General features: G+C 45.4%; 2 protein-coding genes and 1 long non-coding RNA gene across 4 annotated transcripts; 1 reads left to right on the top strand and 2 right to left on the bottom strand.

Annotated features, from left to right (window-relative positions):
- Positions 1–29: 29 nt before the first annotated feature.
- On the bottom strand, positions 30–1,943 carry EXOSC6 (exosome component 6). The gene has a single exon (XM_079118284.1). The coding sequence runs from the start codon at positions 1,807–1,809 to the stop codon at positions 991–993; it is 819 nt and encodes a 272-aa protein (XP_078974410.1). The 5' UTR covers positions 1,810–1,943; the 3' UTR covers positions 30–990.
- LOC306648302 lies at positions 1,938–8,414 on the top strand. Its single transcript, XR_013760352.1, has 2 exons — positions 1,938–2,076; positions 8,175–8,414. It is a non-coding gene; the product is annotated as an uncharacterized lncRNA (long non-coding RNA).
- On the bottom strand, positions 3,270–27,884 carry AARS1 (alanyl-tRNA synthetase 1). 2 transcript variants are annotated; one of them, XM_079118282.1, is made up of 21 exons: positions 27,776–27,884; positions 25,083–25,247; positions 21,263–21,451; positions 20,801–20,946; positions 17,690–17,881; positions 16,374–16,518; positions 15,862–16,007; positions 15,144–15,252; positions 14,847–14,997; positions 14,059–14,183; positions 13,460–13,604; positions 12,108–12,286; positions 10,792–10,905; positions 9,611–9,817; positions 8,652–8,836; positions 6,406–6,514; positions 5,649–5,762; positions 4,959–5,078; positions 4,745–4,831; positions 4,250–4,363; positions 3,270–3,821 (listed from the first exon to the last, which is right to left on the bottom strand). In XM_079118282.1, exons 2-21 carry the CDS (start codon positions 25,224–25,226, stop codon positions 3,636–3,638), a joined length of 2,907 nt encoding a protein of 968 aa, XP_078974408.1. In that variant the 5' UTR covers positions 25,227–25,247; positions 27,776–27,884; the 3' UTR covers positions 3,270–3,635. The 2 variants fall into 2 exon arrangements, with proteins under 2 accessions (XP_078974408.1, XP_078974409.1); XM_079118283.1 differs by lacking the exon at positions 27,776–27,884 and adding an exon at positions 27,478–27,500.
- Between the last annotated feature and the right edge of the window lie 66 nt (positions 27,885–27,950).

Below are 27,950 nucleotides of genomic sequence, written 5' to 3' on the forward strand. Positions count from 1 at the left end.
TCTGCCTTATTGAATAGGCTGTATCTAGCCTGGTCTCCCTCTTGGTATCTAGGTCTCACTCTTGGCAATGCATCAGTCCTCTCCCCAGGCCACACTGCTCAGGGTCTTGCTCCCAGGGGCACCAGATGAAGGCAGCCCTGGACCCCACTTCTCACCAGCAATGGAGGCCTCTGGTTATGCTGCTTAATTAACCAAGAAAGGATGAGATCTTGCTTCCACCCAAAGCACAACCCTTTCCAGATACCCAACCCTGAGTAGGGGTGCACTCAGGGCCATTCAACTTTCCCCATTCTTGTTGCATTTCAGCAGCTGCCCCAACTCTGTTATTGAGAGGCAGCCTCTCCTCCTTCAAAGCACTACAACCCCTGCAGCTACTTCAGTATTTCAGCCCGTTTCTCCTGCTCACATTGGCCTAAGGGACAGGAAATATTTAAGATGGTGTTGTGCCAAGCCCTTAACATCAGGTAGAAGGCTCCCTACTCAGCTCAGTAGAGCCTTGGTCTTTGAAATTCTGTACCAAAAAGAACCACAAAAGACGTTTTTAAGACATAAAAAAGTTTGTTATGTTTTAGCTTAGATATTGAGGCACAGCCCCCTTGACCATCCTCTGAAAAGTAGCCCAGTTATATTGGAAGGAGTCAATAACTGGCCTATACGGGGTTCATCTCTTAAAAGGTCATAGCTCCAGGTCTCATCTTCCAGATAAGTCCAGCTGAAGTCCTTTCCAACTTGGGAGTAAGGCTACTTTCATAGGTTTGTTCAACTGGGTCATAACTGGGCGCCAGCCCAAGTAGCAAAGTCCCTTTAATAAAACAGTTTGTAAAAAGTCACTCCAACACAGCTGTCCAGTACATCGGTTCATATGTGCATGTCCCCACGTCCTCTCCTGTGTTCCTGCTTCTTAGCTGGGTGGAGGCAGGAGACCGCCTGCACAGGTCCTTCACGGACAGCAGCAGCAGCACTCCAGACGTCTAAGCTCAGGCTTAGAACTCAGGACGGGGAAGCGGCGCTCCTTCGGCGGGCTGCCCGCACCAGGCATTGCTGCAGTACGGGGTACAGGCGCTGGCAGCCCTCGAGGCCCAGGCGCAAGGCCTCGGCCCAGCTCTCTGTCTGGCCGCCCTCTCCGCTGCCCAGCAGCCCGGCCACCTGATTGAGCACCGGCATGAGCGCCACGGTGAGCCCGGCGGCGGCACGCTCCTCCTCGAGCCGCGTGGGGTCTAGCAGCCAGGTGGGCACGGGTCCCGGGGCGAGGCTCAGGCCGCAGCCCACCACCAGGTCGTACATCTCAATTCCCGCGTCCGCCAGGGCAAGTGCCGCGGCCGTGAGCGCGGCGGCCAGCGCGGAGCCGCCGTCCTCCAGCAGCAGCGCCGACACCTCGAGCTGCGCGCGCGGATAGCGCCCTAGGCGCACTGCGGGCTCCAGCGCCTCCTGCAGCGCCAAGGCCAACTCGCGCTCCTCGCCGCCGCCCGGGGGCGCGCGGCGTCGGCGGCCGGAGAAGGGTGCGCGTCGAAAGTCGCAGAGCAGGCGACCGCGCAGCGCGGCCGGGGCCTCGCCTCCCGCTCCGGCAGGGCCACTGCCGCGCTCGCCGCCCTCGGCCTGGCGCGGGCCAGACACGGCGCACAACACTTTGGTGCCTCCTGCCTCCAGGTAGGCCGAGCCCTTGGCCTGGCTCAGAAGCCCGGCGCGCGCGTACACAGGCCGCAGCCGCGTCGGGTCGCGGGCGGCAGGCGGCTCATCCTCGTCGGCCGCGTACAGCTGCGGTGGCTGGGACTCCTCCGGCCCGCGGATACGGCGGTGGTCTCCAGGCATGGCAGCGCCTGGAGTGCGAGCCGCTTCCGCCCGCCGCCTAGCCTCGCGCGCCGGCTCTTCCGCCAGCTTAAAGACGCGCGCCTGGGCGAGGGCTGTCGGGATAGCAGCAGGTGCGGACGGCCACACTGCCCCCTGGCGGCATGGAGGGAGAACGGCGAGCGCCACCGCGAGAGGGTGGCTAGGAAGCCCAGGGCTGGCAGGCTGGATGGACAGACCCAGCAGAACTGCCAGGAGAGACCGGCTGATCTCGAGTCTCCAGGCCAGGATGTAAGTCTTCTTTTCCTGCGAAGGTGGCAGTTATCTTAATTTTGCACTTGTATGACACTTTTATGGGTTTGTCCAAGGCAAGGACTTTTTGTTCCTTTATTCCTGTACCCAGTGCCCTAGTTGGCATACTTTAAAGAATGGATGGAATGTCTCTCTTCCTGCACTGGGCACTACACAACGGTCTTTCAATCCCTAACTCCTTGTCTGGCATGTGCTACTTTCAGCCAGGACCCCAGCCCCCTCCCTCTTTCTCATACCCTAAGGGAGGAAGGCTCCTTTCTTGAAGCATAGACCTGCTCCTCCTTCAACCCTGTGGGCAGGGCCAAGAGTGACCCTTGGCCCCAGGACCAGTCAGCTGTATTGAGGAACTGGCACAGGCAAGTTATACCTTTACCTCCCACATATTGATTCTAAACACTTAGACCAACTGAATTTAGTGCCAGACCAGGGTCTTTATCCTTACTGACCATGTTTGGGTCAAGGAAGTGGGAATGGGGTAGTAACTGGAGTGAGGGAGGCCATGCTGCACCCTGAATACTTCCCATAGGAGACCACCTGACTTCACAGCAGCAGCTTCGAAGGGAGGGGGAGGAAGGACATAGAGAGGTTCTCCCACGAGAAGCTCCAAGAAAGGCATTTCTCTACTTCCATCACCTGGTAGATTTTTTCTTGTTTGCAGTGCTGGGGATGGAACCCAGGGCCGCTGCGTACTAGGCAAGTGCTCTACCACTGATCTACACACACAGCCCTAGGTGCATGTTTATTGTTTTTCTTGTTTTTCTTGCTGGTCTGAGGATTGAACCTGGGGCACTCTACCACTGAGCCACATCCCCAGTCCTTTTTGAGACATGGTCTTGCTAAGTTGCTGAGGCTGGTCTCAAATTTATAATTCTCCTGCTTCAGCTTCCTACAAAGCTGGGATTACAAATGTGTGCCAGCACATCTGGCTCATTTCTACTGAATTATTAATACCTGTCTCTATCTCACCCCACAGTTTGCCTCCACCTCCACAAATGTCTTAAGGTAATTCTGGGAGCCATTCCCAAAGCTCAGCATCTGGGGCTGGACTCAGGGAGGACTGCAACCAGGAGTCAGCTGGAACACAGCATATATTCTACAGATGCTCAGGGAGCCAGCAGCTGTCAGACAGGAGGCACCCCCAGGGAAGCAGGGATAGAGATCACCTGGCAGCATCAAGTTATTGCACATGGTCCTTTTATTCTCTGCAGCAAAAAGGTTTCCTACCTGCAGACCCAGAAGCCTCAGATCAGCAGAGAACTGTTATCTACAGACACAAGCATGACGATGTTAAATAGCAATCCTGGGGTGGTGGTTCTAGACAGATGGTGCTGATGTGAAGGGCTCAGGGCAGTAATATAACAGAGCACTGAGTCACAGGACGGCTCTCAGGTGTGTTCCAGTTACTGCTGGGTTAGGACGGATGGTGCTGTTTATAAAGTCCCAAGATTCAAATGTCCTTGTGGCAGATGGAGAGCTACTGGCTGGACTGATGTATCCGGGTAAGAGGGAGACACTTGCCAGTGAGAGCATCCCTCCCCTCAGTTCTTCACATCTCCCAGGCGGAGCTGGGCAAAGGAAGTGGCCAGCTGTAGCGCCTCCTGCAGGCAGCCCACATTCTTGCCAGTGGCCTGGGCAGACACGTCCTTGCCACCACCTTTGCCATCCATCAGGCCTGACACCTGCTGTACCCACTCGCTGGCTTTTAGGCCCCGGTTGGCTGCATTCTGGAAGACAGGAAGAGGAAGTAGGAGTCAGATCAGAGGATGGGATTAAGAGGAGCATGGAGAGAAAGAAAAAGGAGGGAAAGCCATGGTCACCCACCCCTGCCCTGGCTGTTGCTGTCAGAGGCTGAGACACTACAGATGGTAGAGGAATAGCCAGTGACCACTGCCAGATGAGGAGAGTGGCAAAGCCAGGCATCAGCCAGCACAGTCAAACACATTCACAAATGAAGAGGGCTGAGGGTGGTAAGGGGTGCTGAAAAAGGTGACACACAGGTGGCAGGAGGTTGGCTGTTTTTTGCAAGGGCTACACACACATGAATGGGTCTCAGCAAACAACAGAAGAACCAAACTCTGAGAAGCCATGGATGGTGCTTCCCACAGGCACAGAGGCTTGCAGGCTTTGGAACAAGGCTGCAGGGAATTCTGACCTGGGGAACCTGACACAAGCAGGTGATCTTGCCAGCGTCATTGTCCACTGTGAAGAGCATGGCAGATGTCTGTGGGGAATGCGTCTTGAAAAGCTTTAATGCTTCATTCAGGGCCTATAGGGAGAACCTAGTGTCAGGCCAGGACCCTGGGGCAGGAGGCCCTGCTCAAATAAAGATTAGCCCTCAGCCACCATCCCAATCCCTTCCAGGAACAGGTGTTATCTCTAGAGCCCGCATGAAGGACCAAGCCCAGGGCCCCACCCACACTCTGGCTCTGAGGTTTGCCTTATACCTCCAGGGAGCTGCTCCTTCCTCCAGCCCATACTTTTCCATGGCTCAGCCTAACCTCAATCCTAGACAGTAAGCCCTCAGGTGACCACATGGCTCAGAGCCTCAAAGCCCACCAGTCAGCTACCAGAAGGCTAATGGGGCCAGGAAGGAAGGGGACATGCAGTGGATAGGCTGGGCAGTGCCTGGACCCCAGCCCCTGGTTGCCTTGGCTGAAGCGCCGCTCTCCATCTCCAGGATAACCAGGGGTTGGTTGGGGTTGCTGTCGATGAGCTGCTTTGTCCTCTCCAACACCTGCAAGAAGGAAGTCCAGCAGAGTCTCAGGCCAAAGGCCCAGACCCTGAAACCCAGGCAGCAGTCGCACCAGACTCTGTCTAGGAAATCCTCTTGGCTTCCTGCCACCAGTACTGCCAGGACTCACTCGCTTTTGGACATCAGCTTTGCTAGCACGGTCTAGGTCATCCATGATCTTCTTCAGGGATTTCAGAGTCTCTCGCAGTTCATCCTTCTGCCACTGGGGGATTACTGCAGTGGCTAGTGCCTGGAACAAGAACGAGAACGAGAAGACCATCTGTCTCTGGGCCACACATGCTAGAATGTGAAGCTCCGGCCCTCCTAAGTCTTTGAACCAAAGTCCTCTCAAATTGTTGCTGGGAAAAGGTATCTGCTGGTCTTGAGACCAGTCACTGCAGCAATTTCAGGAGTTCTCACAAGCAGGGTTAGAGAAAAAGGGGTGCTATAAAGAGGGCTCAGCTCTCATGTAAGAACTGGTCCTGACCAGGCCATGAGCACAGCTTAGGAGGAATTAGGGGAAGTTCCAGATGTTAAGAAACACCAGGTGGGTCTGGAAACAGTGAACACCCTCCCTCCACATCTCTCTCACCCAAATGCCCATTCATGCTTAGAAAGGGCTCTCCTGCCAGCAGCAATGGAAGCAGTAGGCAGGGTCCAGGGGTTTGTGGGCCAGCATCAAAGAAGTCCCCTTTGCAAGGCCACTGGACAAGAAGTCAGCCCTGAGGCTACAATGAGAGTTCCTCAAGAACAGAGAGGGCCTTGCTCCACAGATGTACAAGGAATGAGCAGGCCAAGGAGGGAGTAAGGCTATCCTTACCTCACCAAGGTCAGCGATCTCCCTCTGCACATCCTTGTTTGGTGCGGTCTGGGCCTTCACTTTGGCTTCCATAACAGAGAGAGATTTCTTCAAGCTCTCTGCCTTCCTGAGGGCCTGGGAAGGGGATGATCAGAGCTATAAATCTGAGCAGGTAACTTTTGGTCTCACAGCTGTCTGAAAACAGCTGCAGAAGCACCACTAGCACATTGTACAGCACATGCCCCAAGAGACCAGAAGTTTCTTTCCTCCAGGAAGCAAGTGCTGACAGCCTCCTGCCCCAGAAAGGAGCACTTTCTTCACATGCTTGGCCAGCAAAAGCTGTACCCTAACTCAGGTTTGGGGTGAGCAGGAACTCACAAATCAGGAGCCTTTTTCACATTGTGAAATGACTACCCCTCAGGATTCAGCACAAACTTCACTCCCACCCTGAGAACATGCACCTCTATGCCCTGCACCTCACACTAGGTACACATCCTTCAGGATATGTGGAGAAGAGAGGGAGCCCTTGAAGGCACAGCAAAACTGTGGCTTACCCTCCCAGACATGATGTATTGAGTCAGAATTTACATACATTTAAAAGATTAAACACAATAGCTGGGACGTCTTATGTGGTGGTGGCTTTCTTCTGCCAGGTGGAGGAAGCAGTCTGTACTTCCCTTCTGACTACAGCAGCCACAGAACTGTTTGCTCCATGGATTCCCAAATGGGTTTCCCCTGCCTTGTTCAAATAAACTACACACCCACCCACTGTGCTCACCTTCTGAGCTTCAGCACCTGTGACAGCAACAATCCTCCTGATACCCTTGGCAATAGCTTCTTCAGTCACAATCACAAAAGCTCCTGCGTGACTTGAATTGCGCAGATGCCTGAATGGCAGAACACAAAATCAGGGGTGAAAGGAAGCCTTGGCTCCCTGGCCACCTCCCTGCCCACCGGGAGCCCATAGCTGCTATGCCTGAACCCCATGAGGTCATCCCTCCAGGGAACAATGGTTAATTCCCTTCGTGTTTAAGGAAATTTCAGAACACAGCTCTGGCTAAATAAGGTCAAGAGAAGCAGTAAGGGGAAGAGAGTAAGAGAAGGCTGGGCTTGGGAGTGTTCTGACACTGGGCAGACACCATTTCTAAGTCTCACTCTTTTCGTGTATAAAATGGGGATAATTCTCCCCCACATGGCTGTTGTGAAAAGCAAATTAAATAAACAGGAAAGTCTATAATCCCTAACATCCAATACAGTATCAGAGTTGTTGGGCTCTACATGACATTTTTGGTCCTTTGGTGGAAGGTTTTTACATCCCTGCCCACTAGGTGATAATATTGGAGGATTAATTTTAACATCTTACCACAACCCCTTAAACAAATAGATCTTATTCCTTGGTCATTAATTTCTCACAGTTATTCTGCAGTGGTATGAAGTCTTTGAAAGTTGTTTCCTATGGTCTAAAAACTACAGGTATTTGGGAAGAAGTGGCATTCACCTGAACACTCAATTCAGCTGGCAGAGACCTAGGACTTGATCCCTTAGGTCCCTAGCCTGCCTTCCATACACCCCACCTGTTCACTGCCTAACTAAGGCCTGCAGGAAGCCCTGGGTAGGCTTGACCATGGCCTTAAGAATGTTCTTTTCACCAGGCTTGCTTTGAAACAAGGAACTTTTCATGACCTTCCCCAAAAGACCACACAAGCTATGGAGGAATATAATTTAGGAGAAACAAGTGGCTCGCTCAAGCTGAGCCAGGTCTACCACATGGTCTGCTCAGGGGCTCTCAGACAATGGGCTTAATTCCTCAGATGCTGCTCAAGCTGGCATAGGAAATCAGGTGAGGTGCCAGGAATGGATGGTGAAAAGTGAAAAGGTGCCCAGACAAACCTCTCCGGAAGCGGGGACTCACACAGAGATTTTATTAGGTCAGACGAACAGTGTCTGCCCTGAAGAGAGAGAGAGAGCGAGCATGGGGAGAGCGCATGGCTGGGGAGCTTCACTTAAGTAGGCTAAGGATGATCGGGCCAATTGCTGAGCAGTTAAAATTTGTGGGCTACAGATTAAGTCAATGGCTGCTGAGCACAAGCTGACAAGTGGACCAGTGGCTGGCTAGGATGGCAGACTGATAGCTGGGGTGCTGTCATGCCTCCTTGTCTTCCTCTGCAGGTGTGTCCTGCAACCGGCGGCCCAGGAAGGAGCCCCATGAGGTCGTAGGGTGTGCTAGTTGTAGGCAGCCCAAGGCCCAAGAAGAGAGCCAGACTGCAGGGCAAACCCAGCGCCCACCTGCTGCCTGCCATAGCCAGGCAACACCCAGAGGGTTCGTGCGGGCAGTGCGCTGCGTCTGCACCTGCGGACCTGCCACGCCACATCCGCTTGCCCAGCAGCTCACTGAGCACTACAGATGGGGGGCTAAAGCCAGACCAAGAGCTCCATGAGCACTCCATGGCCTTGCTGAATCCTGAATTCGTGCCTGCCTTCTTGTTATGCTCAGCCCAGGGAATTGCAGTAAGTGTGCTTACAATGCTTTTTAACCTCCTTTTCCAGGAAGAACATTTCACCACGAACCCAGGAAATATTAATATCAGACATTGAAGGGTCAGATTGGAGCACTAGGATTCTTGGAAATACTATTTAGCAAGTGAGTTTCTGAGGACTTCATTTCAACCTTGGAAAAAACAGTTTGGGGCTGGGAATGTAGTTCACTGGTACATTGTCTGTATAGTATGTGCAAGACCCTGGATTTCCATCTCCAGCACAGTTAAAAAAAAGAAAAGAAAAGAAAAAGAAGAGCCAGGCACAGTGGCACAAGCCTGTAATCTCAGCTACCAGGGAGACTGGAGGCAGGAGGATTACAAATTTGAGGCCAGTCTGGGCAACTCAGTGAGACACTGTCTCAAAATAAAAAGGATTGGGGATATAGCTCAGGGAGGGAGGAAGAAGCAAGGAAGGAAAGAAGACACGAGTTGGTCTAACCTATAAAGCAGGTGTCCCATCTATTGCTGCTCCTCCCACAGTACTCACGTTCCACCACAGAATTCAACTGAAGTGAGGGAGCCAGCAGGCCCAGAGGGATCATCCAACAGCTCAGACACTGGGACCCCAATGGAGACAACTCGCACAGGATCGGGATAAGTCTCATCAAACACAGCCCGCAGGCCCTGGATGGCTTTTGCTGCTGCCAGGGGACAATCTTGGGTGTAGACAGGCTGCCAAGAAAGAAGACAAAACAACAAAAATCTGGGAAAAAAATCTTTCCTGAAGATGAACTGAGAGGCACAGATGGGAGGCTGAGATGGAAGAATCACAAATTCAACACCAGCCTTTGTAACTTATTGGGTTGAATGCCCAGTACAAAAAAAAAAAAAAAAAAAGGGAAGGAAGAAAGAAAAGAAGAGGCACAGAAAGTGCGGGCCTACAGGCAGGACTCCAAGGCTCTAACCCTACCTCTGCCTGGTATGTGTGCCAAGCCTCTTAAAATAAGGTACCATGTAAAAGACAAAGGGATCAAGATGGGAATTTCCAATTTTTTGTTAAACTGTAAGCCAAATCTCACGTGGATGCACTGTAGGTAAACAGATATATAGCTGAGCATGGTGGTGCATGCTTGTAGTCCCAGCTACTTAGGAGGCTGAAATGGGGGATCACTTCAGTCTAGGAGTTTTGATACCAGCTGGGGAACACAGAGAGATCCCACTTCTAGCGGGGTGTGGGGAGAATCTACACACACAGAAATGGATAACTAGAAGAGCTCTGGTTGTCCTAAGGAGGAAGGAGATCAAAGATTGCTTTCTCCTTCCACCAAACAGCACCTTGGCCCACTACAAAAGCAGTTTTGAGAATCACTGCTTTAAGCAAAGCTATGTGCAAGACACAATTTGCTTCAATAGAATGGGAACATTTGAACTGCTAAGCTTCCATGGTACAAAGTGATGGTGTGGGAAAAGAATGAGGTTAATGAACTTAGACAAAGTCCAACCTACCTTGGCTGCCTCAATCATCTCATTAGCAATCTCTTCAGCCTTCTTGATCTGTTGGGTGGACATTGCTCCCTTGGCAGTGAAGTCAAACCGAAGGCGATCAGGAGCAACCAGTGAGCCTTTCTGATCAGCTTCCCCAAGCACTGAGCGCAGGGCAAAGTTCAGAATGTGGGTAGCTGTGTGGTTGCTCATGACAGGTCTCCGCCGAGGCTGTAAAGGGCAGAGGTGGCTGATACTTGGAGAATGATTGGATGGCTGTAACAAATAGCCAGTCATCCCCAAATACTGGAATTTTCAGCTGGATACATGGCTGTCCAGAGTAAAAAGTTCATTTCCCAGCTTCCCTTGCAGGTAGTAAGTTCTGGCATGACTAAGTTCTGGCAAAGAGGATGTGAGCAGGAAGTGAGTAATACCCTTAAGAGAAGGGGTATGCCCTTTCCCTTCCACTTTCTAAAACAGGAATTAGTAAACTAAGGCCTATGGGTCAAATCTGACCTATTGTCTGTTTTCATAAATTTTTACAAATAGTTTTACTGGAACATAGTTACACTCATTTGTTCACATACTGTTTACAGCTGCCTGTGCACTACTAGAGCAGAATCAAGTAACTGTGATAGATAGCGTGTAGTCCACAGAAACCAAAATATTTACTATCTGACCCTTTATGAAAAATAATGTCAACCTTTGGTCTAGACAATGGATCTGATAGTTACCTTCTTAGACCATGAAGTTCTGGGCAAAACCCCAGGAATGATGGAGCACCAAATGAGAAGTTGGACTCTATCACTCTGGGGCAGAGTCTTCTATCACCTTGGACTTTTAGGTGTGAGATATATATTGCTATCTCACCATAAGCTATGGTTTTGGAGCTCTGCTGTAGCATGCAATAGAGCCTAGCTCTTAACTAATATAGGCTCCTCAGCTCCTGAAGAAGTGTTTGATGTTAGAAGAGAAACCCATGAAACAAGGCCATAAGATCTCAATAGAAAGCAGTGGTGAAACCACTGTTGAAGGAACATGCAGGTTTTACTTAGTCACATCCCTTACAATCTACAAACTGTAACAAAATTTACTCCTGCACTCTACTTATAATTTCACTTAGGAGAGACAATGATGGGACAATTTAAAACTGAAGGAGATGATTACTAAGGAGATCCCATGGAGGCCAATACTATGCAACTCACCTCATCAATAAATAGCCGGACCTGATCCCCTACTTTCAGGTTGCCGTAGATTGTTCCTATGTGCAGCACATACCCTCCTCGCACCTGAGCGTTCTTCACTGTGAACTCCGTTTTCTAAGGAGAGTCAAGCAGGAAACCGACAAATGAGTTTTCAAAAAGTATCAATACTCTCTAAATATATGTGTGAACATGGTGTGGTGGTGCATGCCTGTGATCCCCATGACTCAGGAGGATGAGGTAGGAGGATTGCAAGTTCAAAGCTAGCCTCAGCAACTTAGCAAGGCCCTAAAAAACTTAGAGAGACCCTGTCTCAAAAAATAAAAAGGATCAGGGATGTGGCTTAGTGGTTAAGTGCCCTAGGTTCAATCCCTGGTACCAAAACAAAACAAAACAAAAAACTTAAATATATGTGTGTGCATATATGTATAAACACATACCTAAAAATTAAAAATTAAATTCACATATATTAAATATTAAAAACATTAAAATTAAAATTCACATATATAAAAAATTCTGTCTTCAGGGGCTGGGGATGTGTCTCAATGATAGAATGCTTGCCTAATAAATGCTAGGCCCTGGGTTCAATCCCCAATACTGGCAGGGGAGGGAAATTCTACCTTTATATATATAAATTATACACATACATGTATTCGCTAAGCACTCTAATGATTTTTACGTGTGTGTGTGTGTGTGTGTGTGTGTGTATACATATATACCATTAATACCATTATATATGTTAAACATCCATATATATACACAAGATTGAGGAGCATCCTAAGAGAATTTGAAAGCCATTATAAGTAACCAGACGACTCATGCACCTGGCCAAACTTGGCAGCGTGTGATGGCACACGCCTGTAATCCCAGCTACTTGGGAGGCTGAGGGAGCAGGATCACAAGTTTGAGGACAGCCTTAGCAACTTAGTGAGATGCTGTCTCAAAATAAAAAAATGGCTGGGGATGTAGCTGGGGGACACAAAAAACCAGAGAGAGACCAAATTCAGCTGTGGCTAAGCTAAGGGCTGAGTTTCCTGCAAGGATGCCTGCCATTCAGAGAACTGCCTCTCCTTATTCATAAGAATGCAGAAACTGGGGATGACCTGTGTACCCTGGTTCCAAGGATCCTCCTTGCAAGGATACCTAATGGCCAGGAAAGCATCAAGTACGAGTAGCAGCTTCCTTGGTTGCAGAAACACTGACAATGAAACCCAACTCAGATCTTTTGGGGTGTGCTCCTCAAAGCCTGGGGCACTGAGGAAGCTTCCCAGCTCAACACCCAGGCCTCCCTGGCTAACATGGAAGAACTGCTGGCTTACATCCTCACTGCAGTCATCAACCTTCACCAGATAGCCTTCATCATAGATCTGCCCTCCTTGCTCGGCATAGAAACAGGTCTTGTCCAACACCACTCCACACTCCTGGCCCGTAGATACTTCTTCCACGAACATCTTCTCCCTGCGCAGAGCCAACACTGTGGCCACTGCACTCTCAAACACTGCTCGGTGGACATACAAGGATGGGAGAAGACAATGTCAATGACTCCATACACTTTTTTTTTTTTTTTTTTCCTATTTTGGTGTTGGGGAATCAAACCCAAGGCTTTACACATTGCTAGGCAAACACTCCACCAGAGCTACATCCCCATCTCTGTTTATACATTCCTAGTTGGCCTTTGCTGGATTTGATTTTTCAAATCCTTCTTAGGTCCTAACTATCTAACTTTATTATAGAAGCAAGCCCATTAAACTCCACGAAAGAATTAGCAGGCTGGTTTTCCACTGGGTAATGCAATACTCAGTAGGGGGACTAACTGTACTGCTTTCTAGGACTGAGGAATTTCCTGCGGTGCAGGCCTTCAGTGTTAACACAGGGATAGCTCTGAGCAAACTAGACAGTAGGTCACCCTAACTTACAGACACTGAAAAGAAACTTGATAAATCTGATTAAATCTTTAAGATTAGTAACAAAGGTAGGTACCCTGACACACTCCTGTAATCCCAGATACTCAGGAGGCTGAGACAGGAGAATTGCAAGTTTGAGGATAGCCTCAGCTAAATAAAATATAAAAAGGGCTGCAGACGTGGCTCAGTGGTTAAGTACCCCTGGACTCAATCCCCAGTACCAAAAAAAAAAAAAAAAAAAAAAAATGTATTCATTGTGTGATCATTTGGATGAACTTTGGTTTAATTAGGACTGCTCTCTGACAGGGCAAAAATGTAAAGCTTGTATTGCCTATTTATTTCTTTTGTTTCTTAACTTTAGAATGCTATACTGATGGAAAATTCAATAGCCACTGTGGATTGTTTCAAGGTTAACTGACAGATTTCCTGCAAGTAGTTACAAATTGAGGAAACTTGCAAAGGGTACATGGACCCCCTGCAATTCTATTTTTTACAACTTCCTCTAACTATAATTATTCCAAAATAAAGAGTTAATAGAAATAAAATCACCAGCCCAGGATACTTTTGAGAATAAAAGTGCAGCATAGCCAGGTGTGGTGGGCCTACCAGCTACTCAGGAGGCTGAGACAGAACTGCTTCTTGAGTCCCAGAGCTTGAGAGGAGCCTGGATAACAAAGGCTGTTGGAGACCTGCTGCAAGGCACCTAATCTCTCAAAACATTCCAGACTGGGGGCCGACAGCTCAGAAGCAGGAGACCAGCAACGTACCATAGCTACCATTGGAGTCCGAATGGTAGTTATACTTTGGAGAATCATCTGTGGCCTCCAGACCCTTTGCCCGGAGTTCTTCAATAGCATAAATGTCCAGCATAATGAGGTCTTCCCCTCCTGCTCCTTTGCCTTGTGACTTCAGCTGCCAGTAAGAGAAACAAGCATTAAATCACCTTAAAGTGTTGGGAGGCAGGGGGGAGTGACGGGGGCGGGCTTTAAAGAATTCAAACTTGCAAAACTATACTCAAGGTAAAGCTCTAGAACAGTATTTTCCAATCTTGGCACTCTACTAACATTTTAGGTCAATTCATTCTCTTTTATGGAGATGGTCTTTTGCACTGTAGGATGTAGAGTAGCATCCCTGGTCTATACTAACAAAATGACAGGAGCTTCTCGCCCCTAGTTATGAAAACCAAAAATGTCTTCATACATTATTGCCAAATGTTCCCAAGGGGTGCAAAATCCCTCCCATTTGAGATCTTCTGGTCTAGGGGGAAAAAATTTCAGACATCAATGGAAGGAAAGTCATGCTTCCTTTATAGTCAAGTCTTGACTAGGTAGGTACTGGGTTTCTTGTTCACACTCACATTCCTTACCTGGGCTAATTTCCTCTCCTCTTCAAAGCCATCCATATCAACCACCATGCCCTTCTCTTCAGCAATCAGTCCAGTGAGATCCACTGGGAACCCATAGGTGTCATAGAGGAGCCAAGCAGTGTCCCCTACATAGCACAAAGGAACTGCATCAGAATAACATGGAGAGCCCCCTTCTTTTCCATGTGGAATCCTCCCAGGAGGATGTTGGGAGTGATCAAAGGAATTAGAGTCAAGGCAACTCAGTATTGGTCCTATAGGACCTGTGGGAAGTACAGGGGTCTCCTGGTGATGTTCATTTCTTGATTTGAATGGGTGCGTTTAGTTTGAGAAAATTCAGAACCTCCCTTTATATATTATACTTCCATTAAAAAACAAAACAAAAATCTTTTGGAATTAATTATCCTATCTGGTGAAAAATAAAGCAAGTTGCAAAATGGTATATACCAAACGTTCCCATTTTTGCTTGAAAAGCATACACATATATATATGAATACCTATGTGCACTTGCATCCTGAATATACCAAACTCTTAAGAATTGTTACCTCTGAAATATAAATTTGGAAAAGGACTTTCACTTTTTACTTCTGTAGTGTTTGAATACTTTACCATAATAAAGTATTACTTTTATAATTTTACTCTAAATCCCATTTTACACCAAAAGCAGTTTGACCAAGCTATGCTCAGCCTCAGCAGACATAGGAGCCCACTGTAGGCCAGTAAATGAGGGCTTTGCTTTTCCCAGAAAGATGGCACAGCCAGGATGGAGGAAGCCACAAACTGGGCCTCACCAGGAATGGTCTTGCAGTCTCCCAGGCTCTGAATTTTCCGGTCCAGGATGCGACGTCCTCTGCTGAGAGTCTTTAGAAACTGAACTTCTTCTTCATTAATGATGTCCTTCACCATGTCTGGGTCCTTCTTTAGCTCAGGAAAAGCATCTCCCTGACAAGGTGGGAGAGGGCTCAATGAAGCCAGAGACCATTTCAGGACCCCTTTTACAAATGCCCATTATTAACATGCTGCCTCCCACTCTATCCCTGTTAGAATACAGCTTTAGCACAGAAGAGGTAGCAGGGAAATGCACCTACCAGGGACTGGACGACAACATCCACTAATGTAGCGAAGAAACCCCTGCTGGCATTGAGTTTCTCATGGGAGTATCGGACAGCCCGGCGGAGAATCCGTCGCAACACATACCTGTAAGAGGCAAAACCTAGTGGTGTGCCAGACAACATTCCCAGCTGAGGGTTCTCTGTCAAGCGCCTTTAGAATTCTACCCAAGGCAACATGACCAACTTTCTGTCTTGCTCTGGCAGAGACTTTTTTCTATCCTAATCCTGCTTATTTTTGTTTTCCCCAAAGTCACTAAGATTAATTCCAACATAAACTCAGTAACATACCCACAACCACATGTCAAGGATTAGCTAGACTAAACCCTAGTTTGTTGTCATTCCATGTTTAGCTACCAAAAGAGAGACAAAAGAACAAACCAGATGCACATGATCCCAGGCCCTGCCTGCCAGCAGTGAAGTTTCGTGGGGCTAGTCAATACCTAAACCTACCCACCCCTGCCAAGTTTCTATCATACAACCTTAAATTCAATCCTTACCATTTGTACTTAGCAAAAAAGACTCAATATAGTGGCATCTCTTTCACATAAGCAGAAATTCCTTTTATCCCTTTAAAAAAAAAAATCCTCCACCTATCCAGAAGACAGAAACCAATAATAAAATATGGTTTTAAGTTTCAATGAGTCATAAAACTCATGGTGTCAGTTTAAATACTGCCCAGTATGTACACACTCACCCCCGCCCTGTGTTGTCAGGCCGGCCGCCATCAGCCAGTGCCACAGTGATGGTCCGAGCATGATCAGCCAGCACCCTGTAGGCCATGTCAATCCCATCAGCATCCTCAGCACCAACTTTCCCAGTGTATGGCCGGGCACCTGTGCCCTACAGGTAAACACCAGACATAGCCCATTAGCAGACAGCCCTTGTGGTGCTGCCTTTGCCAAGGAGGGTCTTAAAGGATTGAAAAGCATTGGGAGAAAGGGTGACCATCTTGTCAGATCCCATAACCTCAGGAAAGGTGACACTAGGGGAAGCAAAAAGCCTCCTGCCAGCCCCCTACACTCAACGAATTGGACCGTTTTGTGCTTAGCATCTCATGCTATTGGCAATGAAATAAGCAGATGGTAACAGGTACCTAAGGATGGCAAAGCATATGGTGATTTATCTTTGACAGCACTGCAAAGATCATCAGCACTGCAAAGCCAGAAACCTCCATGGAAGTTTCAATCTTTGCAACAGGACTAGTACCTTCTGAATGGCTTCAAAGTAAGGAACAAAAAGGTCAGTGTCATAGTTGGACATCTTATTCTGCAGCACAGACACCAGTCGCTCCAGTCCCATCCCTGTGTCAATGCTTTTCTTGGGAAGAGGTTTCAGAATGCCATCGGTCTCCCTGTGTAATTCAGAGAAAGAAACTGAAGCAAGGACTCAGGTTGTTACTTCTCCAGGTCCTGCTAGTCAAAACTCACAAAGTAAGCTGGGCACAGTGGTGCACACCTACAATCCCAGCGGCTCGGGAAGCTGAGACAATAGGATCATGAGTTCAAAGCCAGCCTCAGCAATGGCAAGGTGCTAAGCAACTCAGTGAGACCCTGTCTCCAAAAAAAATATAAAATAGGGCTGGGGATGTGGCTTAGTGGTTGAGTGCCCCTGAGTTCAATCCCTAGCACCCCCCCCCCCAAAAAAAAAAAAAAACCCTGACAAACCAGTTTGTAGCCTGTGACTATTTGATATTTGCTTTTGTCTAGTTTGGTGACAGGGGAAGGGAGGAAGGAAAGGAAAGTTTAGTACTCTGGGGTCCACTTAAGAGTGAGAAAAGCTTCTGAGAAATGAGCTTTAAAATACCAGCTCAAATGTCAACAGGAGAGCTGGGGTTGTGGCTCAGTGGTAGAGCACTTGCCTAGCCTATGTGAGCACTGGGGTCAATTCTCAGCACCACATATAAATAAATGAATAAAATAAATGTCCATCAACAACTGAAGACACATTTTTTAAAAAATTCAACAGGAATGCCATTATAGCAGTAGCCCTCAAGGTATTACATGGGATAAAACTAGTTTATAAAAAAATAGGCCTAGCTGGGCACAGTAGCACAGACCTATAATCCCAGCAGTTGGAGAGGCTGAGGCGGGAGGATCTCAAGTTCAAAGCCAGCCTCAGCAAAAGCAAGGCACTAAGCAACTCAGCGAGACCCTGTCTCTAAATAAAATATAAAACAGGGCTGGGGATGTGGCTTAGTAGTTGACTGCCCTGAGTTCAATCCCCAGTATCAAAATCCTCCTCCTCCTCCTCCTCCTTATCATTATCCTAGCCCTGGCTCAGATATCAGTGGAGAAACCTGAGAATAAAATTTAAAGAATTGCTACAAGATCTCATGTCTCTGAAGCTGATATGAGTACTCGTGTCTCTGGAGGTAACACGAGTACTGCTCCACTGTCCCTAAAGATTAGGATCTGAAAAGAACCTTCAGCCACAAAGACAGTCACGCAGATGATTTCCCTTTCTCTGCTTGACTCAAGGAAAGGTTCTCTTCTTAGAAGGAATGAAGCAGACCCCATTGCTACCTGTTATACTGGATGAATACAAGGTTCCAGATCTCTAGCACATTGGGGTCATCCTGGTTGACGAGGTGTGCAGCATCCCGACCACCAATCCGGTCGTAGTGGATCTCACTGCAGGGACCACATGGGCCTGTATCACCCATCTCCCAGAAGTTATCCTTCATGTTGCCCGGGAGAATTTTAGTGTCATCCAGCCTGCACAGAGGAGGGAAGATAAGCCCAGTTATAGCCACTAACAAGGATCTTGCTGGGTCTTGCTTCCACCACAAAAAGAGATCCTTAAGATTTCTCCTAAAAAAGGCCTTTTCTTTGCGATTACTAATATTAAGCCTACATACAAATCCTACTAAAATGATGGGATATGTCTCTTCTCAAATGTGACTGCAGTAGAATACAAAATAAATATATGCTATGTTCATAACTCTAAAAATATGCCCTGGGTTCGATCCCCAGCACCCCCCCCAAAAAAAACAAAACAAACAAATAAAAATATGCAAAGATGGATAAAGCCTAGAAAAGAACACATAAAAATGAAAGTGTGTATAATGACTGCAACAAGAATTTAAGCACAGCAAAAAAATTTTTTTGTACCAGGGAGCGAATCCAGGAGCATGTAACCACTAAGCCATATCACTAGCTTTTTTATTTTTTTTTTATTTTGAGACAGAGTCTTGCTAAGTTGCTTAGGGCCTCACTAAACTGATGAGGCTGGCTTTGAATCTGAGATCCTCCTGCCTCAGCCTCCCCAGATGCTGGGATTATAAGCATGCACCACCATGCCCAGCTAGCAAATGTTTTCTTTGCAAATAATCCTTCATCTTTCAAAATGACTGCTATGGTTTGTAGGTGGAGGTGGTCTGTCCAGACCAAAACTCATGAAATTCAACTGCTTAGGGACTGGGGGCATAGCTTAGGGGCTGAGTGCATGCTTATGAGCATGTGTGAGGCCTTGGGTTTAATCCCCAGCACAAAAAAAAAAAAAAAAAAAAGGAAGAAAAATTTAATAGTTAATCTAATAATGTTGAGAGGTGGTGGGACTTTTAGAAGTAATTTGGTCATGAGGACTTAACCCTCAGGCAGGGATTAATATAGCTCCCCCAAGATTGGGTTAGTTAAGCTGGGCACGGCTGCACATGCCTGTAATTCAAGCAGCTGAGGTTGAGACAGGAGGATAGCAAGTTCAAAGCCAGCCTCAGCAACTTAGTGAGGCCCTAAGTAACTTAGTGAGACCCTGTCTCAAAATAAAAAAATGAAAAGGGCTGGGGATGTGGCTCAGTGGTTAAGTACCTCTAGGTTCAGTCCCAGTCCCAAAAAAAGAAAAAGGAGCAGGGAGGGAGGGAGGGAAGGAGAGAGAGAAGAGAGAGAAGAGAGAGAGAGAGAGAGAGAGAGAGAGATTGATTATAGGGTTTTGTGAGTGTATGTTGCTGGGCATCAACCTCAGGACCTCCTGCTTGCTATGTACACACTTTACCACTGAGCAATACTCCCAGCTCCAAAAAAAGAATTTAATAAGATTAAAACATTTCCAAACTATTTGGCTTTGCTGAAAGTTGCTAAACAATAAAGCACTCAAGAGAGATCTTGCTTGTTTGACAAAGTACCGGTATATATACAGCCCAGTAAAAATAAAATAGAAAGTAATTTTTAAAAAGTCAGGCACAGTGGTGCATGCCTGTAACCCCAGGCTAAGGCAGGAGGATCTCAAGTTTAAGTTCAGCCTGGACAACTTAGTGAGACTGTTCTAAAATAAAAGCAGGCTGGGGAGCATAGCTCAGTGGTAGAGCACTCCTGGGTTAAATCTGCATTACTGCAAAAATAAAACCCCCAAAAAATCAATAAAGAAAAGACAACAATTGAAGCAATACTGCTTACAAGTATAACAAGAGTTGGGCACAGTGGTGCATGCCTACAATTCCAGCAGCTTGGGAGGCTGAGGTAGGAGGATCATGAGTTCAAAGCCAGCCTCAGCAAAGGCAAGGTGCTAAGCAACTCAGTGAGACCCTGTCTTTAAATTAAAAATACAAAAAATACAAAATAGAGATGGGAATGTAGCTGAGTGGTTGAGTGCCCCTGAGTTCAATCCCTCATAAACTGCCCCCCACAAAAAAACCCCAAGTATAACAGAGTTAATAAGAACAAGACAATGACAACATGGACATCCTAGCCCCTTACATTCAGATTTGCCTTGATGTACCATAAATACTATTAAGATTTCAATACTATTAAGTGTTTGAATATGTAACATATATAACTCATCTACTGTGTTCACTTTTCTAATACATTACATATATTATATTAAACATAAAAAAAAAAACACTTCTTTTTCCTAATCCTGTTTGATACCATGACATTTCATAAGAGATAAACTGTTCCATATGAAGAACAGCACTGTTGAAAAAAACAAAGGTCTACAAAAAAAAGAAAAAGGTTTGGAAGACTGTGTACAGAGTATACAACTACTGAACAATGATTAATCTTAGGGACATTTGACTACTTATTTTCAACATTTCAATACCATTTAAATGTTTATAACACGTGTATTAGATACACAATTTTTTTGGGGGGGGAGGGATAATAGGAATTGAACCTGGGACATTTTACAACTGAGCTACATCCACAGCCCTTTTTATTTTGTGACAGGGTCTTGCTAAGTTGCTGAAGCTGGCCTCAAACCTGAGATCCTCCTGCCTCAGCCTCCAAAGTTGCTGAGATTATAGGTGTGCACCACTGCTCCTGGCTAGATAAACAATTTTTTAAAATTTATAAAAAGCAAAAAATGAGGACTGTGTCAGCTTTTAACAATAAAATGATTGAACATACTAAGAAGCAATGAATACATCAAAACATATTACTCCTGGGGCTAGGGATATAGTCCAATGGTAAAGCATGTGTCCAGCATATGCAAGGCCCTGGGTCTGGATACCTAGACCAGGATGAACCATAAAAAAGGATAATTACTCTCAGTCACCCTAACCTGCATCTCAAAACACACATCCCAAAATGAGAGATGATGATGTACTCAAAGTCATGACTTTGTACTCAAAGTCATAACCTCTGGCACTGAGTTTAGTAATCACCCCCTCTTTACTCTTGGCAAGTGAGTTACATTCTTACCCCAAATTTTGCCAGATCTGTTTGCACTCCAGATCTGGTTCTAAGCCAGCTGCTTCATCCCCACCAAAGTAAGTAACATAGAGCCTTTCAACTGGAATGCCAAATTCTTGGGTGAGAAGTTCCAGAGCCATTTTACAGGCCAATTCCTACAAAAAGAACAAAAAGAAGGATACAGAACATGGCCAAGCCAAAATCTATTTAGTATGAGTAGATAAAGACCAGATTCTGAGAACATGAAAACTATAATATCTTCACTATAAACTCAACCAAATTCAGGATGAATATATATAAGAAGTATAATCTGAAACCATCAAATTAAAGATATTTCTAGCAGGTATTAAGAATTAACAAATATATACTGAATCTCCTAGATGATATTTCATGTTTTAAAACAAACTTGTTTCCTTAATGGAAAGGACTCCTTTATTCAAAACTCAAATGGTTCTTCTGCAATGAGCTTACCTTGAAGTAATCTCCAAAAGACCAGGAGCCCAACATCTCAAAGAAGGTGTGATGGTAAACATCCTTGCCCACATCATCCAGGTCATTATGTTTGCCCCCAGCCCTGATGCATTTCTGGGTATTGGCTGCTCTGCTCAGCTTTGCCATAGGGTGAGATGGGTCAATAGTATTCAGGAAGATAGGTTTGAACTATAAAAAAAAAAAAAGACCAGGATAGTTTGACTTTTAAAGAATTGCAGATTATGTTAGGTGGCCACAACCTGGCAGGAATAGAACATGCACAAACTGTGCTTTGGATTTAGTGAGCCTAAAATATAGGCACTTAGAAGCAGGTGGCCTGATGGAACAAGGCAGAATCCGCAAACCTGATTCCCTAATGATTCCCACCACTGCCAATGATATCACATCTAGGCCTGCTAGATTTGAGTGGTCAAGGGTTGTGCTCCTTCACAAGTCTCTAATGTTCACAGTTTACATAATCCTTCTGGAAAATTTTATTCTAAAAACTGATATGCTTGTTTGGGAATAAAGGTGAGAAAGAAAATTTGAGACATATTAAGGGAGTAAAATTTGCACGGCTTAATGAATAATTGAATGTGTAGGAATACTATTAACTTGCTGAGGACATAACAAATCACACTTTGACATATCATTGCTATTAGTGTAACTTCTGTCTTACTTTTCCCAGTAGGAAATGTCCATTTCAGCACTGTCCAATTTGAGGACCATTACATGTGACCATGTAGCAAGTTAATCAAAATTAAATAATTAGTAATTATGATTATTACTATTATTTTTGGGTGTTGGGGATCACATCCAGGGCCTCATATATGCTAAGTATGTGCTCTATCACTGAGATATATTCCAGCCTTAATTAACAACTTAAAAATTCTGTTTCTTGCTAGATGCAGTGGCACTTACCTGTAATCCCAGCAGCTCAGGAGGCTGAGGCAGGAAAGCAAGTTCAAAGTCAGCCTCAGCAACTTAGCAAGGCCCTGAGCAACTCAGTGAGACCCTGTCTCCAAATAAAATATCAAAAAGGGCTGCAGATGTGGTTCAGTGGTTAAGTACCCGAGTTCGATTTTCAAAAATTCTATTTCTTGATCACTCTAGCTCAATAATTACATGTGGTTGGTGGTTACCATATTGGGCCACAAAGATATGAATATTTTCATCCTCGTAAAAAGTCTTCTGGATAGTCCTGTGCTAGGTCATGAACTCCTTAAACATAAAAATTACCTCACGTCTATACATCCTGCAACTAGCATAGTACCTACAAATAAGTTAGAAATCTAAAAAATACCATTTTGAATTGTTTAAAGAAAAAAAAAAGGTCAAGCTATTTTTGATCTTGAGGCAGAATAGCACAAGTTAAGGAAATGACTGCTGGATTTAAATCTACATTCACCAGCTATGTAAGCAGAGGCTACTGATTAGACCTTTTAGCACCTCAGTAGGGATGGCAACAGAGAAACTTAAATGAGTCAATGTATGTGGAAGACATCAGTATCTGGCACATAGCAAATACTACACACAGGCTAATAGTTCCTATTATTTGGGGAATAAACACTGGACCTCTGTGGTTCTTACAAAGGCAGTTCATGTGAGAGAAGACAGTCTGTATGCCTGGGTAGTACAGAACCTTTCCAGTGTTCCAGAAAACCCAAACCCTTGAAAGAGTCCACCTGAAATCATACCCCATTTCCAGATGTATGCAAAAGACTCCCACATAACTGAAATGTTTCGTAATTTTACAGTTAATGATATAAAAGGAATAAAATGTTCCCACTGCTTCCAAGTTTCCGTACCAAAAAAGACACCTGAGAAAATAAAAGGTCAATTTATCCCAAAGAGGGAGGAGCATCCTAATGGCTCATGGATCCCTGAGCTAAGCAGGGCTGCAAGGGAACCATGATGGAAAGCTCTGAGAGCACAAGCTAACCTGCAACCACTTCCAAGCAAGGATCACCTTAGTAAACATTTCTCAGTGACACAAACTGAAAAACTTCCTTTAAATTCCTTTGAGCTGAGTGCTGTAATGCATGCCTGTAATCCCAGTGACTTGGGAAGCTGAGACAGAAAAATCCCAAGTTCAAGGTCAGCCTGGGAAAATTAGGGACCCTGCCTCAAAATAAAAAATAAAAAAGGCTGGGATGTAGCTCAGTTGTAGAGCACCCTGAATTCAATTCCAAGTACTGAAAACTAAATTAAAAAATAAACTCCTTTATAAGGCTGGGGGCATAGTTCAGTGGTAGTATGTGCAAAACCCTGGGTTTCATCCCTGGCAATAAAAATAAATAAAAACAAATAAAACAAATTCCTTTATAAAATTCTTTTCTCTATCAATAAAACTTCAAACAGTTTGCCCCAAACACAAAACTAATAGTTTCCTCAGCAATAGATCTAATCTGGCATTGGTGGCAACCAGCTTCAAGAAAAGAGTCAAAAAGGGTGCAGTGGCCCATGCATGTAATCCCAGCAACTCAGGAAGATGAGGCAAGAGGTTCATAAGTTCAAAGTGAGCCTCAGCAACTTAGGGAGGCCCTAAGCAACTCAGTGAGACCCTATCTCTAAATAAAATACCAAATGGGGCTGGGGATGTTAAGCGTCCCCCAAGTTCAATCCCAGGTACCAGAAAACAAAAAAGTCAGGTGTGGGGCACACCTGTAATCCCAGCTGCCCAGGAAGCTGAGGCAGGAAAATCACTTGAGTCCAGGAGTTCAGAGCTACTCTGAGCAAATGAGACCCTGTCTGCAGAGGGAAGCAATAAATAAAAAATTACGGGGCTCGGGTTGTGACTTAATGGTAGATCACTTGCCTAGCATGCATGAGGCTCTGAGGTTTGATTCCCCAGCATTATAAGGAGGAAAAAAAAAGGAAAAAAATTATAAAGAAAAAATTTGAATAAAAACTCCTAATTTTTTCCTCATTACAAAAAAAGAAAAGAAAATTTTATAGACTAGATGGCAGGCTACATTTTCTTTCTTTTTCTGTTTTTTTTTTTTTTTTTGCAGTGCTAGGGATTGAACTCAAGGTCTCATACGTGCTAGGGAAGTGCTCCATAACTGGCTACAACCCCCCCACCCCATGCTATTATTTTTCTTGAGAGGCATATAAATCATATCTGTGAATATCAGGGTCTCTTATCATCATAATTAAAAATAAAAATGCTAAGATCTGAGTACCTACTGTGTGCCAAATGCCATGCTAAATATTTTGTATGCATTATGCATTTGTTTTTTTTTGGTACCTTGGTACCAGGGATTGAACCCAGGGACACTTAACCATCGAGCCACATCGCCAGCCCTTTTTTTCATTTTGAGACAAGGCCTCACTAGATTGCTTAGGGCCTCACTAAGTTGCTGAGGTTGGCGTTGAACTTTCAATCCTCCTGCCTCAGCCTGCAGAGTCACTGGGATTACAGGCCTGCAATCATGCCCAGCTTTCTTATTCACTTTTCACTGAAACCTATGGGTAAACAATATTATTCCTTGTTTCACAAAGAAACTAAGGTTCATGATAAGAATGTTCTGCAAGATCACACAGGAAGGCAGCGGGTAGAGTGCTTGCCTGGCATGGTGAGGCACTGGGTTCAATCCTCAGCACCACATGAAAATGAATAAATAAAATAAAGGTATTATGTCCATCTATAACTAAAAAATATATATATATACATATATATATATATATATATATATATATATATAAAATCACATGGTAAATAACAGAATTAGATTCTGTCTCCCTCCAAGAGTTATACTTTTATCACTGCTCTGCTGCCTCCTATGTGGATAGTCAAGGAGAAAGGAAAAATCCTTACCTGGTTCATGCCCGCATTGGCAAAGAGTAACGTGGGATCATCCAATGGGATGGTAGCAGATGAATGAACATAGGTGTGCTCATTTCTCTTGAAGAAATCAATAAATCGTGTCCGGATTTCACTTGCTGTTAGGGTTGAATCCATCTTGAATGTCAACCCAAAGAACTTACCAAAGGAAAAAAAATGAAGAAAAATCAGGGGAACCAGAACTAAAAGCATTACATAAGACTCCCACTTCTCAAGCCAAGTCAAAGCAGGACATAGTACGCTGTTTGATCCCAAAACCTCTATGTTGTAATGTCCAAGGCTAAAAACATCATCAGAGCAAAACTTGGCTGCACCAACAAATAGCAACCCCATCCATTCTTTTTCTCATTCCAGCCTCAATAAGTTCAATACATCAATACACCAAGTAGAGCAGGAGGATCCCAAGTTCAAGGGCAACTTCAGTAACTTAGAACCTGTCTCAATATAAAAAATAAAAAGGGGTGGGAATATAATTCTGTGGTAAAGCATTTCTGGGTTCAGTCCCCAGTACTACAAAAATAGAAAAAACAGGAACCATCTCATTTACATTATCTAAAAGTCTCTAGAATTCTTTCCAGACCCAACTCTACCTTTTTTTTTTTTTTTTTTTTTTTTTTTTTTTATTGTAAACAAATGGGATACATGTTGTTTCTCTGTTTGTACATGGCGTAAAGGCATACCATTTGTGTAATCATAAATTTACATAGAGCAATGTTGTTTGATTCATTGTGTTGTTTTTTTCCCTTCCCCCCACCCCTCCCACCCCTCTTTACCCTCTATACAGTAGTTCCTTCCTCTCAACTCTACCTTAAATAGGTGATTTTGGTGGGAATTTGGTTCCTTATGTTTGTTTTTTTCTTTTTAAAGTATTATCTGTCTACCTATTCAACCATGGGGTTGGGAGGATTCCCCACTCCCCCCCAAAAATATCCTGTGTTTGTTTGGAAGCAATTAGTAAACTATAAGTTCTAAAGGAACAAGATATCTAATACTTTAAGTCATTTAGCATAAATTTTTTTATGAAAAAGACCCAATAAAAATGTTCACATTAAACATGATACCCTGACTCTCAAGAGTTATGTATAACCACAATTTCAATTGATTTATGCACCGCTTAATCAACACATTACTCAGAAACCCTTTTGGCAAAAAGATGGTAAAACAGGATGAGGACTAAAGAATGGACTAGAATTCTCACAGATGGAGACTGGCTGTCCATGCTGAGAAGTCAAGCCTTGAATTTTCAGAAACTTTGTCATACCACATTCTTCCTCATCCCTCCCTGTCATGGTTCTCAAACTATGGTGGCAAAAATGAATTGACAGCAGTAATTCTTCCTTTGTAGCATCACATGGCTGTTTGAAAATGTCCACCATTTCTCTAAATGGGCTACCTGAGGTAAATAAGTAAATTCCAAAACACATTTGAATGTCCCATTTTTGCTTACTCATTCAACATAATGAATGCCAAGGAATCAAGAGGAATTACAGCATATGTCTTTTATGGGAAGACCATCATATACAGAAATAACTGCAGTGTGGAACAAAAGGATATGATATGTTGACTATAAGTCTTAAGGAGGCTGGGGCTATTAAAAGCCGTGTCCCACTACAACTCATTCATTTTATTTTTTCAATATAAACAGAGAAAGTCTACATGGGATACAGAAGTAGCACAAAGACAGGACCTCAAATTCCATTTCCCAGCAGGAGCTGTGAAGGTCTTGGCTAGCTTCAATCACACTGTGGCTCCAGCAACAGGACCCTGTAACACGCTCTCCATGTGCCAGGTTAAGTTCTCTGCCCCACCGCTCCTCCTTTCCCTTTTCCTAGTTAATTTCTCAATTTTGATATCTGAATTCCAAAGAAACTTATTTAAGGAAGCCTCCCTTTCTACATAGGCTCCCCCTCTTCTACTGTCTCATAGCCCCAACCGTCTCCCTTCATAATTTCTAAATGCATTTGATAGCTGTTGAAGACCCATCTTCCATCAGGCTGGTAAGTTACATCTTAATGAGTTTCGTCTCTTGTTTTTGGTTATTAAAGTTCATCCCTCGCATCTAATACACTGGTTGCTAAATACCTATTTCATGATCACTAATACTAATCCTTTGACAGAGAACTGTGAATTCGCTCACATCCTTCAAAGCAGGCTAGGAAATGCAGACTGTCTGAAAAAGTAATAGCTGAATAGTCTGGTATCAACGATTCCGTTAATTCGTTAATTCATTTTTTTATTTGATAAGGAGGGAATGGCTCCAGAGGGACTCCGACCATTTGGGCGAAGCTTCTCTGAACCCCCACCCACTCCTGGGGGACTAAAACCAGGGGAGATAAAACCACCGCTTCAAGCGGACACTCGACGCTACCCTGATCTTCCCAAGGTCTCGGTCCTCAGCAACTCCACCCGAGCCGGCTCCACCTCCAGCGCGCCAAGGGGCCGGCAAAGGCCGCTCTCCCGCTCCCGCCGGGACTCGGGCCCCGCTCCAGCTCAGGCCCGGTTTCCCGAGGCCACGCGGGAGTCGGCCCGGGGATCGCCGCAGTTGCTCCCTTTCCCCAGGCCCGGCTCCCTCCCACGCTGCCTCAGTCAGCTCCGAGGTTCGCCAGCCTCCCGCTGGGGTCCGGCTCCTAACTCCTCCCTCAGAGCCCACCAGAGCCCGAGGTTACCTGCTCTCGCAGAGGCGCAGACGCAAAGCTGTACCCGCCCCAGGCTACAACCTGCCGCAACCCGCACCGCCCTATCCAATCAGAGCGTGCCGAAGGAAAGTGCCCCGCTATGCCCTGCCCCTAGGAGATCTTATTGGTCAACATACATGCCAATCAAGCTGAGCACGAATCAGCT

This window comes from Sciurus vulgaris, assembly GCF_902686455.1.
Source record: "Sciurus vulgaris genome assembly, chromosome: 17".
NCBI lineage: Eukaryota > Metazoa > Chordata > Mammalia > Rodentia > Sciuridae > Sciurus > Sciurus vulgaris.